A 15,713-nucleotide genomic window follows, 5' to 3' on the forward strand; every position below is an offset into this window, starting at 1 on the left:
TCCCCAGCCCCTGGCCCCCACGAGCCCGCTCTCTGTCTGTGGATCTGCCTGTCCTGGTCGTTTCACGTCCATGGGGTCACACGCCGTGTGTCCTTCTGTGTCTGCTTCTCTCCCTGAGCGTCGTGTGTTCAGGTCCGTCCACATGTGGCTGTGTCAGGGCCTCGCTCCTCTTCATGGCTGCGTCGTGCTCCAGCGTGTGGGTGGACACGTGTGTGGATCCGTCACCTGTGGACGGTCTGTTCGCTCTCGTTTGTTTACGTGCATTAACGCCCGGGAGGCGGGCTGTTCTCATCGTGCCCATAACAGACGGGGAAACTGAGGCTCAGGGAGGTGGTGTGTCCTGCCCAGAGTCACAAAGCAGAATCCAAACCCGGGCAGCAGGCACTGGAGCCAGGAGGGCAACAGCGGTCCAGACAAGAGCCGGGATGACAAAGGGGTGCCCCATCCCGGGCCAGCCGCCAAGAGGATGAGCAGAGAAGGGGGTCGGGAGTCGTGGCCGTGACAGTGGGGACGATGACGGGGTCGTCCTGAGGCGTTAAGTGCACACGTTCCACTTCTCGGCGGCCCGGGGTTCGCCGGTTCGGATCCCGGGTGCGGACATGGCACCGCTCATCAAGCCATGCTGTGGTAGGCGTCCCACATATAAAGTAGAGGAAGATGGGCACGGATGTGAGCTCAGGGCCAGTCTTCCTCAGCAAAAAGAGGAGGATTGGCAGCAGATGTTAGCTCAGGGCTACTCTTCCTCAAAAAAAAAAAAAAAAGCATTTCTTTTTTGTCTCCGAGTTTCTGTAGGTTTAAACTTCTCACAATAATGAGTGAGTTCAAATAAATAGGTAAAAAATAAACATCTCTGCACCTGGCAACATCGGGTGGGTCACTCTCTGGGGGTCTGTCCTGGCCGCTGTGGGGGGTCGAGCAGCATCCATGGCCCCACCCACTCGATGTCAGGAGGACCCCCAGTGTGACACCCACAGATGTCCCCAAACGTCCCCCAGGGCAGGACGGCCCAGGTGGGCACAGGGAAGCCTGAGGCAGAAGTGGGGCAGAAGGATGTTTCTGGGGGGCTCTCAGGAGGGGACGCGGCCTGTGGCCCCCCCGCCTTGCCCCTCCTGTCCCCCAGCCCTGGACGCGCTGGCCCTGTCCCCCTTTGCTGGGACCCAGGGCGCGGGGTGGGCGGGAGCCACTGCCCACACCTCCTGGGCGAGCGGGGACCCCGAGGCTGGACGGAGGAAGTGGGGCAACCCCAACGGCCTCCCCGCCCGGGGCTATAAGAGCGGCCGGCAGGCAGGACCCCGGAGCCGCCGACCATGACCCACAGCCGCCGCCCCTCCGGCCCTGCCCTCGCCCCCATCCTGCTGGCCGCACTGCTGGGCGGTGAGTGGGGCTGCGTGTCCGTCCGTCCGTCCGTCCGTCTGTCTGTCTGTCTGGGTCCGTGTGGCTCTGGGGACATCCACACCTTCACATCCCAGATGGGGAGACTGAGGCAGGCCCGGGGCAGGACTCCAGTTCCTGCTGAGGACGAATGCCTCAAGCGGGGGGACAACGAGAGAAAGGGGGGCCCTGGGTCAGTTGACTCAGTTTCCCCATCTGTAAAATGGGCAAAACCCCGCCCGTCCCTCGTGGGGTACGGGGGCGGTTAAATAGAACCAGCGACTTCCTGGTCGGCGCCTGGCATACAGCAAGCGCTCAATGAGCGCACGTGAACGAATGGATGACTGATGTCGGGGGAAGAACAGGAGTGAGACCCCCTCGGACCCTCAGCCTCCTGAGGGTTTTCGATGCCTCGGTTTGTCTCTCTGCAAAATGGGTCGCGTCGTCGGGATTTCCCTGTTGCTTCTTAACCCGCCCCCCCCCCGACCCTCGGGGCTGGGCGCCGTCAGAGACAGCGCTAGTGACCGCCAGCCCCTCCCGACCCCAGCGCCCGCCGTCCCCAGGCCCGACCCCGCGCCCGTCTGCGGATGGGGTGACGGAGGCTCCATGAGGCCCCCGCCCAGGTGGGGTCGCCCGGTGGCGCTGCCCTCCCTCCCCCTGTGGGGGGCCCGGTGGGGACAGGCCCCGGTGGTCGCTGACGCCCCGTGTCCCCAGGTGCGGCCCGGGCCGCGGAGATCGTGGGCGGGCGGGCAGCCGAGCCCCACTCGCGGCCCTACATGGTGTCGCTGCAGCGGCGCGGGTTTCCCGGCGGCCACTTCTGCGGGGGCACCTTGATCCACCCCCGCTTCGTGCTGACCGCCGCCCACTGCCTGCGGGACATGTGAGTGTCGGGGCGCCCGGGCGGGCCGGGCGGGCGGGGGGCCAGGCGGGGGGCTGGGCGGCCAGGTGGTCAGCACCCCGACCCCCCTCAGGAACCCCCTCCTGGTGAGCGTGGTGCTCGGGGTGCATGACCTGCAGGCGTCGGAGCCCACGCAGCAGAGGTTCAGTGTCGCCCGCCTGTTCGAGAACAACTACGACCCGGAGGAGAATCTCAACGACGTCCTCCTCCTGCAGGTGGGCGGATCCCCTCCTTCATCCCTCGGCGAGCACTTATTGAGTGCCTGCTGTATGCTATGTCCCAGTAGGCGCTGGGACAAAGCCCGGTGGGGAGACAGCCGTTCAGACCGTCACCCCACAAACCGCCCCCCCGCCCCCCGGCCTTCGTCCTGGTGATGACCCCGCCCGACACCCTCACCTGGACCTCCCCGTCGGGAGGCCTCCCCGCTCCTGCCCCGAATCACGGTCACTGTCGAGGTCTCCCTGGGCCGCACTGTCATCCTCTTCCTCCCAGCCCCTCCCACCCCAAAAGGGCAGCTCCCCGAGGGCAAAGGTGGGGTCCCCGGGGCTCAGCCCAAGAACCGAGCCCTGGTGAGGTTGGGAGGGTCAATCAGGGCAGGCTCCCTGGGGGAGGTGATGCCGAGGGTTTAGTGAGATGGGGCTGGGTGGAGGGAACAGCAGTGCAAAGGCCCGGAGGTGGCGCTCCGGGGTTGACTCGGGAGGGGACAGCGGTGGGGCCCGGGGATGGGGTCTCAATGCCCGCCCGCCCGCGCTCTGCCGCAGCTGGACCGCCCGGCCACCCTCAACGACCAGGTCGCGGTGGCCCAGCTCCCCGAACAGAACCAGGTGGTGCCCCAAGACACGCGCTGCCTGGCCATGGGTTGGGGCCGCCTGGGCACGCGGGAGCCGCTGCCCCGGGTCCTGCAGGAGCTCAACGTGACCGTGGTCACTTTCCTGTGCCGACCGCACAACCTGTGCACCTTCGTTCCCCGCCGCAGAGCCGGCATCTGCTTCGTACGTGTTTCCCGCTCCGTGAGGGGACGGCTGGGGGGCCGCCCCAGAGCCGAGGGGACGGGAGGCGGGCGGGCAGCGGGGGCTCGAATCCCATCTCCTCCCGCTGGGCAGCAGCAGGCCGTGCTTTGGTCTCTCCATCTGGACGGTGGGCTCACCCTCTGTGAGGGCTCAGGTGTGGGGAACGGCCTCAGCGCCCACGGGCGCTCCCGTCGTATGCGGCGGCCTCAGGAGTCTGTCTCAGGAACCCTGGGGAATCTGGACCAGAGTCAGGGGTCCAGGTATACAGCAGGAGGCCCATAGATGCACGCTCCCCTCCCGTCCACGTGTCTTAAAGAAAATTTGGTGCCAGAGACATTTCACCCTAAATGGTGGGAGGCCACTGTCCCCGGGCCCGATTCCCCGACGTGGCCACGTCCGCCCGGCCTGCGTGACGGACAGGCCTGTCCCCACTCTTCCCAGGGAGACTCGGGCGGCCCCTTGATCTGCAACGGCGTCCTCCAGGGCGTGGACTCGTTTGTGATCCGCGCGTGCGCCACCACCCACCACCCCGACTTCTTCGCCCGCGTCTCCCTCTACGTGGACTGGATCCGCTCCGTGCTGGCGGGCGCGGAGGGCGCGGGGCCCCAACGGAGGCATCAGATGGAGGCCGAGGTCTCGGAAACCTGAACCTCCAGACACCCCCCCCTCCGGCCGCTCCCCACCCCGCACGGGGCTCGTGGGAGCCGCCCGGCGACATCAATAAAAGTCGAAACTCCCTCTCTGCGTCTGCTTTGTCCTTCCCAGGGGTGTGGGGGGACCGCGGCCGAGGGTCCCCAGCATCCGGGTGCCCGAGCCCCAGACCCGGGATGGGGATTGGAGTCCTGGAGGCGAGGGGGGCCCAGGACACAGTGCATCCCGCCTCTCGGATGCCCACAGATGTGGGTTCTAATCCAGCCCCTCCAGTGTGACTCTGGGCAGGTTGCTGCCCATCTCTGTGCCTCAGTTTCCTCGTCTGGAAAGTGGAGTCATCTCAGATTTCCCAGAACTGCCCATGGAGCCGCACCCTGTCCTCAGGGCTGGGGGCGTCGTGCTGGCTCTGGGTTTCTGGGCGGCTTGAGGACCAGGCTGTCGTGACGTGGAGTGTCCAGGGCCCCTGGGGCTCCTGATCCCATCATGGGCAGGCAGAAGGGCCATTGGGGAGGCTTCCCAGAGACGGTGGCAATGCGTGAACGGGAACATAAGGAGAAGGGCCCCCGGCAGAGCAGGGCTGTGCAAAGGCCCTGCGTCAGGACAAGCTCGGGGGCTTGCTGTGTGGCTGGGATGGAGTGCGGCAAGGGGAATGGGGGAGGAGGGCAAGTCGGGGAGGTGGTGAGCCGGAGCCCAAAGGGCCACGGAAAGGAACTGGGGTGGGTCTCCAGGTGAGCCCGGGAAGAGGCAGAGGTCACCGGTCAGCCGTGAGAGGGCGAGTGGCCCCAGGGATGAGGCAGTCGAGGCTGAGAGAGAGGCGCCACCCCGCCCACGGGGCACACCGGGGTCGCAGGCAGCTCTTTCCTTATTGATCTACTCTGCCGCCACCTGGTGGCAGCGTACGAACCCATGCAAACGCGAGAACTCCTGGCCTGCCCGCTCGTCGGCTCTTTCCGGCCTCGGCTGACCAGCCCCGGGGAATGTTGGGCGCTGCTGGGAACCCCCTGCGTTTCCCACGGCCGGGAAGTGGCTTCTGTGAAAAGCCCAGAGGGACATTTTGGTGCCCAGCCTTGGGGGTCAAAGGGCTTTGCCGGAGGGAACGTCGAGGGAGCCCAGCGATGGGAACGGAAAGACCCAGAACCCAGCCCTGGGCGCGTCCTGTGGGGTCACGCGTGGGAACGATGGTCAGAGGAAAGGCCTGGGCCCTGGAGATCAGCCCCAGCGGGGAGCCGAGGACGGGGTCCCGGGAAGAACCAACAGGGTGTTCAGGACGCTTCTCGGGGCTCAGGAAGTAACGGTCCCCGGGGGGGTGGGGTTCTGTCGCGGGGGCCACGCAGCTTGGCGGGGTCACTCCCAACAGTTTGGGGTCCCCCAGCCCGTCCCCAGGTCTCCCCGGGCAACGCCCCCCCGTCCGTCAACGCGCCCTCGTCCGAGGACTCGCAGCCCCCATTCCTGAATCCTCGAGACAATCCTGAGAGACAGAGCCGGTTGTCACAATGTCCACTTACAGACGGGAAAACTGAGGCACAGAGAGGTTAAGTCAGGGGCCCCAAGGGAGGCAGGGGGCGAGTGGCCACTCCAGGATATGAACCCGGAGTTGACACATAGGAGTGTGGTATACAGGCGGTGCTCCATAAACGCAGCTTTGCTTAAATCTGGTCTCCCTGGCTGAGCCGCATCCCCCAAAGACAGGGCCTCCCCCATTCTCCCAACAACCCCTGGGGCCCGAGACAGGGCTGCGTATGCAACAGGCGCTCACTATGTGCTCGGTGATAACTGTAATGTGATGGGCAGGGACCCCACCAGGAGGCCCGGTTGCCTTGCGTCTGACCAGGGGAGGGATGAGCAGCAGACACCGGGCGCCTGCTGTGCGCCCGGCCATCCTCACTGGGAAGAAGTGGGGTTCGCATGCCCGTGGCCACACACGGAGGGGCCCCGGGACCCATGGGACTCTGGCCCCACCCGCCTGTTCCCGCACAGGGAGCCGTTGGGCCCCCCGGACCTGCTCGGAGCCGGGGGACGTTGCCTCTTGCGACAGCCTTGGCTCCAGCCGTTGCCACTGGAGTGTCGGGGGAGGCGGGGGGCGGGGCTGCGGGGTGGAGGGTGGCCGGGGTCCCCGTCCCGTTCCCAGTGCCACACATGGTCCAGCCTCCAGGCCAGGCGCGTCCTTTCTCCAGCATGTCCCGCCCCAGGCGTGCGTCAGGCGGAGCGGGAAGGGTCCAGTGAGGCTGGCGGGGGGTGGGGGTCTTTTCCCAGAACCTCCGCTGGTGACCGGGCCGCGGGCGGGGAGTGAGTTCGCCGTCATGAGCAGCAGCCACAGGGAGGCCGGAAGGCCGAGCCCTGAGAGGGGGACCTGGGGCTCAGGGAGGAGCCCGTCCAGCTGTGGTTTCGGGGCCTGGGCTTGAACCCCGGCCCTCCCACGGCACCACTGACTCATGGGTCCTGCCGTGCCTCAGTTTCCCCATCTCAGCAGAGGCCCCGCAGCCCCTGTCGTTGCCCCTGGGGAACATGAGGATGGTGCTGGGTGCGCCACTGTTGTGGTTATTACTGTGCCCTGGGTAAACTGAGGCACGCGGGGGGCCAGCCGACGTCCTCTGGGCCCAGGGTGGCGGGATTTAGCAAAACTATGGGCACCCGGCGGACTCTGCCCGTCAGGGGCGCGACGGCCCACCCTGCGGACACGTGCACACACATAACGTCTGGGACAGACGGACAGACACCCAACGTCCAGGGGCAGAACCAGCCTCGCGGCCCCACCTCCCCACGCTTCCTGCCGCGCTCCTCGTCCCCCACGTCCCCGCGGGAGAGGAAATGGGGCAACAGCAACGGCCTGGGCGCGGGGCAATAAGAGGGGCCGGCGGGCGCGGGGTGGACACCGAGCACGCCGACCATGACCCGCGGCCGCCAACCCTGCAGCCCTGCCCTCGTCCCCGTCCTGCTGGCCGCACTGCTGGGTGGTGAGTGGGGCCGCGTGTCTGTCCGTCTGTCCTTCCTGCCTCTCCGCTGTGCCCCCAACCCGAGTGGACCCTCGTCCCCGTGGGGAGGTGATGGCCGAGACGAGGACACCTGTTTCCAGAAGAAGAGACTGAGGTTCTGAGTGGTGGGAACCCAGAGCTGGGGTTCGATCCTGGGGGCCGCTGAGCACACCATGGGGTCTCTGAAGCCACGATAATCCAGATCTGTCAACGCCCTGGCTGGGGGACCGTGTAGCTCCCTCCTCCTCGCTGTGCCTCAGTTTCCTCATCTGAGCACAAACAGCTGTGACCCCGAGGGGTTCTGGTGGGGGTTGGGGGGCTGACTGGCCTTGATCCCTGTGTGTCCCCAGGCCCCGCGCTGGCCTCGGAGATCGTGGGCGGCCGGCCAGCCCGGCCCCACGCGTGGCCCTTCATGGCGTCCCTGCAGCGGCGAGGGGGCCACTTCTGTGGGGCCACCCTGATTGCCCGCAACTTCGTCATGTCGGCTGCGCACTGCGTGAACGGCCGGTGAGTCCCGCACCCTGCCTCCCAGCCCTCAGTTTCCCCTTCTGTCTGGCTGTTGGGGATGGGGGGGGACCGCCCCCAATCACCCCCGTCCCCCCCTTGCCGGCAGCAACTTCCAGTCGGTGAGGGTGGTGCTGGGGGCGCACAACCTGGGGCGGCAGGAGCCCACACGGCAGACTTTGGGCGTCCGCGGCGTCTTCGAAAACGGCTTCGACCCCGTGAACCTGCGGAACGACATCGTGCTTCTCCAGGTGACCTGGCAGGGTGGGTCTGTCTGTGCCTCAGTCTCCCCTCTGCCACACGGGGAGACGAGCCCCAGCCGGCCGGGCCGTGGAGAGAAGGAGCAGGACGAGGCAGGGAAGCTCCGAGCAGCAGTCGATCAACAAACCCGTTTGCATTCGTGCGCCGTCGAAGACGCCCACATTCGGGCAGGCGGGAGACTTGGGGCCGAAACCCTCCCTTCCTGCCTCTCTCGAAGCTATGACGATTCTCTGGGAATGTTCTAGAATGGGAGCTTTCTAGGCCTCAGGGTTGCCCACAGTTTGTCTTATTGAGCACCCACTGTCACGTCCAGGGACGCCTCGGGCCACTGCGGCTGCTCCCGCTTGCAGATGGGGAAACTGAGGCCCGCGGTGGGGGGAGTCGTCGCCTGCTGCCCCAGGTGACACTCTGGTGCCCTGTCCCAGCTCGACGGGTCGGCCAGGATCAACGAGAACGTGCAGGTGGCCCGGCTGCCGGCCCAGGGCAGGGGCGTGCCCAGCGGGACGCCGTGCCTGGCCATGGGCTGGGGTCGGCTGGGCACCAACCGGCCGTTGCCCAGCGTCCTGCAGGAGCTCAACGTGACGGTGGTGACGTCGCTGTGCCGGCGCTCCAACGTGTGCACGCTGGTGCAGCGCCGCCGGGCAGGCATCTGCTTCGTGAGTGCCCCCCACCGTGCGCGCCCTGCACCCCGCCTCCCCCGGCCCCGCCCCGGCCCCGCCCCCATCCCAGGCCCCGCCCCCAATCCCCGCCCACGCCCCATCCAGGCCCCGCCCCTCACCCTGGGCCCCCTGCCCCAACCCGGGCCGCCACTCCCCAACTCGAGGCCCCGCCCCTGCCCCGAGCCCCGCCCCCAATCCCCGCCCCCGCCCCATCCAGGCCCCGCCCCTCGCCCCAGGCCCCGCCCCCCAACACGGGTCGCGACGCCCCTGGGCCACGTCCCTACCCAAGGCCCACCCCCTGCGCTGGGCCATGCCCCAATCCCCGCCCACATGCCAACCACGCCCCCTAACCGGCTCCGCCCCATTCCAGGCCCCGCCCCTCGCCCCAGGCCACGCCCCCAAACAGGCTCCGCCCCATCCCAGGCCCCGCCCTTCGCCCAGGGCCACGCCCCCTGCTCCACACCACACCCCCAATTCCCTGTCCCCACCACGCCCCCACCCTGGGCCCCCCCCCGCTCCCTGACCCTGCCCGGCTGCAGCACGACCCGGGGAGGGACGCCCCAACTCCAAGGGGGCCCCCTGAAGCCCAGCCCCCCGACGTCGTGCGGCTCCGCAGGGAGACTCCGGCGGGCCGCTGGTCTGCAACGGGCTCGTGCAGGGCATCGACTCCTTCATCCGCGGAGGCTGCGGCTCGGGCTTCTTCCCGGACGCCTTCGCCCCCGTCGCACAGTTCATCGACTGGATCAACTCCATCCTCCGCCGCCACGGGGACCCTGCGAGCGCGGCCAGCTAGGACGGGCTGCCCCGCTCCCCGCCCGCCCCCACCCCGGTCACCCCACCCCGCTTGCCCCCCGCCGGGCCCTTCCCACGTCCCGTCCCGCGGCCTCCAGCACAATAAAGACCCTCCCTGTCTCCTGGATTCGCGTCCGGCTGCGTGTCGGTTGTGCAATCGGGTGTGGAAAGGGGTGGGGGCCACCTCACGAGTACGCTGCCACCAAGTGGCGGCAAGGTCAGGGCCCGGGGACGAGAAGCCCCTTCCCCACCCTCCTCCTCAAAAGGAGGCCACTTGCTGTTTCTGGTTTCCTTCCCGTAAAACCCACTTCCACTGGGTCGGGGTGACCCAGGGCGATGGCGGGTGTGCCTCGGGTACTTACCTGGCACGAGAGTCATTCTGAGCCTTGGCGGGAGCCCTGTCCTCTGGCCCCACTGCAGCCCTTGAGGGGTGTCGTCTCCGAACCCCACCCCACGCATGAGGCTGTGGAGGCCCAGAGCGATGGGAGCTGAGCCCAGGCCCGGGTTTGAGGCCCAGCTCTGTGACTTTGGGCAACTTGCTTGCTGTCTCTCAGCCTCGGTTTCCCAGCTGTCCAGGAAGAGCCCAGCCAGGGGTTGGGTCCCGGAGGCCTTGGCTGCATTGGGTGATGGCGCCTGTCCCCCGCCTCCCTGGCCATTTGCTCTGACACGTGGGGAGGACAGAGCGCCTGTTCCTGAGGGAACCCGGGCCCAGATGGAACCAGCCCTGGGGGAGGCCTGCGCCCCGCTTCTGCCTTTCTGGGCCGGGTCCACAGGCGGGGACAATGACACGTGGCCTCCGCCATCGTGTTGCTCGCAGGCTGATGGTGGCAGAGGAAACAGCCACCAACGCAAACGAAAAAACGAAAGAAGTAACTTCAGATGACGCCCCCACATGCAGCAGGAGTTTGGGGTGACTCGCCTCCCGTCCCTGCCCTGACCCCCCGGAGCTCATGGCCTGGGCGACCCCAGGGCCTTTGCCTCCATTCCTGCCCCCATCCCGCTCCCCCCACTGCCCCATGATGCCCTCCCCATCCCACCCCCCGCCCAACACGGCGCCCGGCGGTCTCTCCACGTCAACGCGGCATCCGGGGTCCATCAGGGTTGTTTACCAAAACGGCCCATCTCGCTGGGTCGCCTCCAAATTTTGTCGCAATTACATAATTGTCCACTCTTGCGAAATCCGGGCTCCACATCCCAATGGTGTTTGTTCAGAGTGTCTGATTTTAACGAGGAGACGTCTTAGGGTCTAATTGATCGCATTTGTGGTGTTATTTTCTATTCTTCTCTGCACGTATGAAATTGTCCTCCAGGAAGAGAAAAGAAACCGAGGGGAAAATGTGGCACGCTGTTCCCACTGGGGACGGCCGAGGTCCAGCCCACCCTGCTGGTCCAGCACCTGCCTCCGTTGTCTCCTGAGTGTTGACCCACCATCTGCACCCTACAGACGGCCACGTGACCCAGGGTCCCGTCATCAGAACCCACCACCCCCTTTCCCCAGTGATTGGTCTCCCAGGGGGGTGCCATTCAAACTCAGCCAATTTGCGGCCGCCTCAAGACACTGGCTGGAGTGATGGGGAATGAGGAGGGCCCACTGAGCCACTAGGCTGAGTGTGGGGCCCCTGGGGCCACAAAAGGGGAGCCTGGTGAGGAGAAAAGCCATCCAGGAGAAACCAGAGGCACAGACCTGACACTGTTCAGGTGCCTGGATTGAGCCACACCTGAAGCTAGACCCTGAACTTCCCATTTAAATTTTTTCATTGAGGCCTACACCCAGTTCGACTTGGTTTTCCCATCACTTGTGTCCAATCGTCTTTCCAGCTGCCCCCTACATGCCACTTTTCCGATACTGTTCTTGTTGGGCTGTCAGGCCCCAGAGCCACAGCAATGGGGACAACGGTGTCAGGCATCCTTCCTTCCACCCCCACCCAACCTCCTCTCCAAGTTGGAGGAGGAAGGGAAAGAAGGGAGGAGGAGAAGAACCAGGAAATGCTTGTTTACAAACTGGCCTCCAGCTGTTGTTGCGAAACCTGGGGGGGCACTCTGGGGAGACTGGGCTGGGGGCTGGGGGATCCACCCTCTGCTCTGCCTCCTGCCGTTCCCGGGGGTCTGCTCCCCACAATGCACTGGGGCCAGCTCCGGGCCGGGGTGCAGAGGCGGGAGGCACCCCAGGGGTTGCCGACTCTGGGTGCAAAGTCCCCCAGGAAAGAAGCCGCAGTGGGGGGAGGCGGGAAGGCGGCTCCCCTTTCCCCAGCTGGGCCGCTGCCCACCCAGAGGGCTTATGGGAGCCGCCCGCCTGCCCCCTCCGCCCTCATAAAAGGGCCCCCGGCCCCGTGGGGCCAGTGTCGAGGCTGCAGCTGCATGATGGCGGACCGCGTGGTGCACCTGGCGGCTCTGATCCTCCTGGGGGCCGCCGTATGTGGTGAGTGGACCTGGGCCCACAGGGACAGCCGGGGGCCACCGGCCTGCAGGGCAGTCAGCTAGGGGCCCCTCCATCAGCAGGACTGACCCCAGCCCCACTCGGTGGCAGAAAGAGGGGACAGGGTCCGCGAGAATGGAAGGCTCTGGAGATTAAGGAATTCTCAAAACTCTGAAATCGGAGCTTTCTGCACTCTGTGCACCGGGAGGGTCCGAGGTTCTGGGTGGGAAGCTGGGGGGCCGGCGGGAAAGGCTGGCGGGAGAGGAGGGTCGGTTTCCTCAGCCCACTTTTCTCTGTTTAACTCGAAGTCCTCAGGTCAGAGTGTAGGGTGAGAATTGCCCCAGACCCCACTACTCCCTATTGTCTGTCCCTCGGGCATTCCTCCTCTGCCTCCCGATTTCAGGCTCTGGGGAGGTGGGGGGGAGAGGATCCCAAGGATGGAATTCCAGGTGTGAGGGGCTGGGGCGGCCTGGGGGCTGCAGGGGGCGTCCGAGGGCTGGGCTGCCGCCGCCCTGAAGCCCTCGCCCCGCTGCCGCCCCCAGCGGCGCAGCCCCGTGGGCGGATCCTGGGTGGCCGCGACGCGGAGGCGCACAAGCGGCCCTACATGGCGTCGGTGCAGGTGGGCGGCAAGCACGTGTGCGGCGGCTTCCTGGTGGCGGCGCAGTGGGTGCTGAGCGCGGCGCACTGCCTGGAGGACGCGTGAGTGCGGGCGCGGCGCGGGGCGCGGGGCGCGGGGCGCGGGGAGCTGGGGGTGGGCTCTGACCTGCGTGGACCCCCCGCTCCCGCCCCCAGGGCCGGCGGGAAGGTGCAGGTGCTTCTGGGCGCGCACTCCCTGTCGAGGAACGAGGCGTCCAAGCGCCTGTACGACGTGATACGCGCGGTGCCCCACCCGGAGAGCCGGCCCGAGACCATCGACCACGACCTCCTCCTGCTGCAGGTGCGCCCGGTCCGGCCGCGGTGCCTCCTGCTGCCCCCGGGACCTCGCCCCGCCTCCTCCCCTTCCCCGGTCCCTGCCCCCACCCGTCCCCCCGTCTAGCCACAGCCCCTCCTGCTGCACTGGGGACCCCCAGGCGTGGCGCGGTCCCTCCTGCTTCGTGTCCCCCCGGCTGACCCCGGGCCCTGACACCGTCCCCCCCACAGCTGTCTGAGAAGGCCACGCTGGGCCCCGCCGTGCAGCTCCTGCCCTGGCAGCGCCAGGACCGCGACGTGGCGGCCGGCACACTCTGCGACGTGGCCGGCTGGGGCGTGGTCACTCACGCGGGCCGCCGGCCCGACCGCCTGCAGTACCTGCAGCTGCCGGTGCTCGATCGCGCTACCTGCAACCTGCGCATCTACCACGACGGCACCATCACCGAGCGCATGATGTGCGCGCAGAGCACCCGCCGCCAGGACAGCTGCAAGGTGCCGGGGCGGGGCCAGGGAGGGGCGGGGCCATGAGGAGGGGCGGGGCCACGAGGCGGGCTTGAGCCAGGAGGGGCGGGGTCAGGAGGAGGGGCGGAGTCAGGAGGGCGGGGCCAGGACGAGGGGCGGAGCCAAGAGGGGCGTGGCCAGGGAGGGGCGGAGTTGGGAGGGGCGGGACCAGGGGCGGGGCGGGGCCAGGGAAGGGGTGGAGCCAGGAGGGCCGGGGCCAGGAGGAAGGGTGGGGTCAGGGGAGGGGCGGGGCCATGAGAAGGGGTTGAGCCAGGAGAGGTGGAGCCAGGAGGAGGGGCGGGGCCAGGAGAGGGGCGGAGCTAGAAGGGGCACGTGTGGTGGGGCCAGGAGGGGCAGGGGAGGGGCCAGGCGAAGGGGAGGGGCACGTGGGAGCAGGGCCTGGAGAAGGGGGCACGAGGAGGGGCGGATCCAGGAGGGTGTGGATCCAGGAGGGGCGGGGCCAGGAGAAAGGGTGGGGCCAGGAGGAGGGGTGGGGGCGGGGCCCGTGGGGAAGGGGTGGACTCAGAGAGGTGCGAGGCATGTGGGGCGGGGCCAAGAGGTGGGTGGGGCGCCAGGGGCGGGGCCAATAGAGGGGGCGGAGCCTTGAGGAGCGGGGTGTGTGGGAGGGCGGAGACAACAGAAGGGGCGGTGCTTGGGGGCTAGGGGGAGTGGGCGTGGCCTGAGCAGGTTTAGGGCTGAGATGGAGGGTCAGTGACGCAGCAACAGGCCCGGGAGGGGCTGCCTAAGATCAAGGCCGGGCTGGGAGCAGAGGCGGGGTCTGGAGGAGGGTGCGGGGCCAGGAGTAGGGCAGGGTGGGGCAGGGTCGGAGGAGGGGGCTGAAGCCCAGAGGCGACAGGCCTGGAGAGAAGGCGACCCCCTGTGAGGGGCCGGGCCGGGAGCTGGGAGGCGGGGCTTGGCGGGCGGGGCCTGGGGAAGTGGACAAGCGAGCGGGCAGGCCTGGGCCGGAGCGCGGAGCGGAATTGCAGGGCGGAGAAGGAGCGGGAGGGGAGGCGGGCCTGTAGCCACCCTCACCCCCCCCCCCACCCGCGCACGCAGGGCGACTCCGGGGGCCCGCTGGTGTGCGGCGGCGTGGCCGAGGGCGTGGTCACCTCGGGCCCGCGCGTCTGCGGCAACCCCAAGAAGCCCGGCATCTACACGCGTGTGGCCAGCTACGCGGCCTGGATCGACGGCGTGATGGCCGGGGACGCGGCCGCCTGAGCGCGACGTGAGGGGCGGCGGGCGCGGCCGAGCAATAAAGTCCTGCACTTCTGCATCCGGGCAGCCTTCACTGAGCGCGCGCCGCGTGGGGGGCCCGGGGGTGGCCAGGTGGCGGGGCCTGCGGACACGAGCCTTGAGCCGGGCCATGCAGCAGCGCCCTGACTCTTCCCTGGAGACCGGAGAGCCGCCCCGAGGCCAGGGAGGGGCCGCGGTGGGGGGGAGTCCCCTCTCCGTGCGGCCGAGGTCCAGCTGAGACTGAGAGACACAGAGACCCTCTCAGTTGTGTTCTTAGAACCCGTGTCCAAATGGGGAAGCTGAGGCTCGGAGAGGCCAGGCGACTCTCCCGAGGTCACCGGGAAGCTGCTGGGCCAAGCCTGGACTCGAACCCAGGGCCACGGCGCCTGCGCTCAGAGGCCGTCCCGGGGCCGTGAGGCTCGATGGGGGAGGCCGGCGCACTTACCCGGGCAGCCGCGCTGACGCGGGTCCAGCCACCTTCCTGCCCTCCTGGGTAGCCACACAGAGGGGCAGAGGGCAGAACCCAGCCCCAAGGCCCTTTCTCACACCCGGATGAGGGTCCCAGGAGGCCCACACCTGCTAGTCTCGAGGCATTAAGCCTAGTCCACAAAGGGGGTCAAAACCTCTTGTTGAAAAAGAGACCGAGGGTCTGAGGGGACCTCACGAGCCCCACAGAGACTGAGGTGTCGAAACCGGAACCTGTGGGGGGTTGTTTCCTGCCACAGAGCGTCCACCTGGGAGCCCTTCCTTCCTCCACACGTGAGCGTTTGTCCTGCTTGCTGGGCTTCGGGCAGCGTGATGTAGAAGGCCCAGCCTCACCCTAGGGAACCAGGTGACACCCCAGGGTGCCACCATCCCTCGTGAATTCCGTGTGTGACTTGAGACGTTTAAATAACAGGCGAAGGGGGCAGGGCCGCTGGTGGCCTCACCGTCAGAGGTCGTTGCGTCCCCAGTGCTTCCTGGATGGCACGGCACCGGGCCGCGGCTCTGGAAGGCTCCGGGGGTGGGGGTGGTGGGTAGGACCACGTGCCATCTCAAAGGAACACACAGGATGTCCAGCTAAGTGGGGATTTCAGGAAAAACGACCCTGTTTATAATGCACCCACGTGACGCTGGGACAGGCGAAAAACTTCATTGTCGTCTGAGACTCGGACCCTGGCTGGGCACCCGCACTTCATCTGCCACGCTGGGGGGACACGTGTCCAGGCTGTCCCTGTGTGTCCACTGAGGGTGGCTGAGGGGGTCCAGACTCGAGGGCAGAGGGTGGGAGCAGCCCCGGGGCGGGTGGTGAGGCGGAGAGAGGAGGGGTGGGTGGGTGGGTACAGAAGAGGGGACGGACGGCCCTCGCAGGAGGCACAGCCGGGCTGGGCCTGGCAGGGGACTAGTACCGTGCGCCCCGCGGGGACTCCTGCCATCACAAGCGCTGGACGAGCCTGTGGCCCTGCGGGGCCCCTTCCAGCAGCTCCCCACAGACACACGGGTCCTCCACATCTGTCAGGGTCATCACAGGTCCTCCACGTCAGTCAGGGTCGTCAG

At 67.7% G+C, this 15,713-nt stretch overlaps 3 protein-coding genes across 4 annotated transcripts; all 3 read left to right on the forward strand.

Moving 5' to 3' along the window:
• The first annotated feature begins 1,274 nt into the window (after window positions 1–1,274).
• On the forward strand, window positions 1,275–4,017 carry PRTN3 (proteinase 3). The gene is made up of 5 exons (XM_070624686.1): window positions 1,275–1,374; window positions 2,086–2,251; window positions 2,343–2,484; window positions 3,031–3,261; window positions 3,721–4,017. Exons 1-5 carry the CDS (start codon window positions 1,308–1,310, stop codon window positions 3,925–3,927), a joined length of 813 nt encoding a protein of 270 aa, XP_070480787.1. The 5' UTR covers window positions 1,275–1,307; the 3' UTR covers window positions 3,928–4,017.
• Window positions 4,018–6,756: 2,739 nt separating this feature from the next.
• Window positions 6,757–9,243, forward strand: ELANE (elastase, neutrophil expressed). Of its 2 annotated transcripts, none has more exons than XM_070624688.1 (5): window positions 6,757–6,884; window positions 7,253–7,409; window positions 7,516–7,657; window positions 8,093–8,323; window positions 8,943–9,243. In XM_070624688.1, the coding sequence occupies exons 1-5, from the start codon at window positions 6,818–6,820 to the stop codon at window positions 9,117–9,119; spliced, it is 774 nt and encodes a 257-aa protein (XP_070480789.1). In that variant the 5' UTR covers window positions 6,757–6,817; the 3' UTR covers window positions 9,120–9,243. The 2 variants fall into 2 exon arrangements, with proteins under 2 accessions (XP_070480789.1, XP_070480790.1); XM_070624689.1 differs by having other exon boundaries at window positions 6,793–6,867; window positions 7,353–7,409.
• A 1,842-nt stretch (window positions 9,244–11,085) lies between these two features.
• On the forward strand, window positions 11,086–14,217 carry CFD (complement factor D). Its single transcript, XM_070624666.1, has 5 exons — window positions 11,086–11,537; window positions 12,077–12,233; window positions 12,327–12,471; window positions 12,675–12,935; window positions 14,001–14,217. Exons 1-5 carry the CDS (start codon window positions 11,105–11,107, stop codon window positions 14,160–14,162), a joined length of 1,158 nt encoding a protein of 385 aa, XP_070480767.1. The 5' UTR covers window positions 11,086–11,104; the 3' UTR covers window positions 14,163–14,217.
• The last annotated feature ends 1,496 nt before the right edge of the window (window positions 14,218–15,713 follow it).

The sequence above is a fragment of the Equus przewalskii genome, chromosome 6, assembly GCF_037783145.1.
Source record: "Equus przewalskii isolate Varuska chromosome 6, EquPr2, whole genome shotgun sequence".
In the NCBI taxonomy this organism is placed as follows: domain Eukaryota; kingdom Metazoa; phylum Chordata; class Mammalia; order Perissodactyla; family Equidae; genus Equus; species Equus przewalskii.

What these genes read in the sequence shown, in the direction of transcription:
- ELANE (XM_070624688.1), top strand. Translation starts at nt 6,818, where the DNA reads ATGACCCGCGGCCGCCAACCCTGCAGCCCTGCCCTCGTCCCCGTCCTG. An exon ending in GCTGGCCGCACTGCTGGGTG is followed by an intron (nt 6,885 to 7,252) that starts GTGAGTGGGGCC and finishes GTGTGTCCCCAG; the next exon opens with GCCCCGCGCTGGCCTCGGAG. An exon ending in ACGACATCGTGCTTCTCCAG is followed by an intron (nt 7,658 to 8,092) that starts GTGACCTGGCAG and finishes GCCCTGTCCCAG; the next exon opens with CTCGACGGGTCGGCCAGGAT.
- PRTN3 (XM_070624686.1), top strand. Translation starts at nt 1,308, where the DNA reads ATGACCCACAGCCGCCGCCCCTCCGGCCCTGCCCTCGCCCCCATCCTG. An exon ending in GCCCACTGCCTGCGGGACAT is followed by an intron (nt 2,252 to 2,342) that starts GTGAGTGTCGGG and finishes GACCCCCCTCAG; the next exon opens with GAACCCCCTCCTGGTGAGCG. An exon ending in GCAGAGCCGGCATCTGCTTC is followed by an intron (nt 3,262 to 3,720) that starts GTACGTGTTTCC and finishes CACTCTTCCCAG; the next exon opens with GGAGACTCGGGCGGCCCCTT.
- CFD (XM_070624666.1), top strand. Translation starts at nt 11,105, where the DNA reads ATGCTTGTTTACAAACTGGCCTCCAGCTGTTGTTGCGAAACCTGGGGG. An exon ending in GCGCACTGCCTGGAGGACGC is followed by an intron (nt 12,234 to 12,326) that starts GTGAGTGCGGGC and finishes TCCCGCCCCCAG; the next exon opens with GGCCGGCGGGAAGGTGCAGG. An exon ending in GCCGCCAGGACAGCTGCAAG is followed by an intron (nt 12,936 to 14,000) that starts GTGCCGGGGCGG and finishes CCGCGCACGCAG; the next exon opens with GGCGACTCCGGGGGCCCGCT.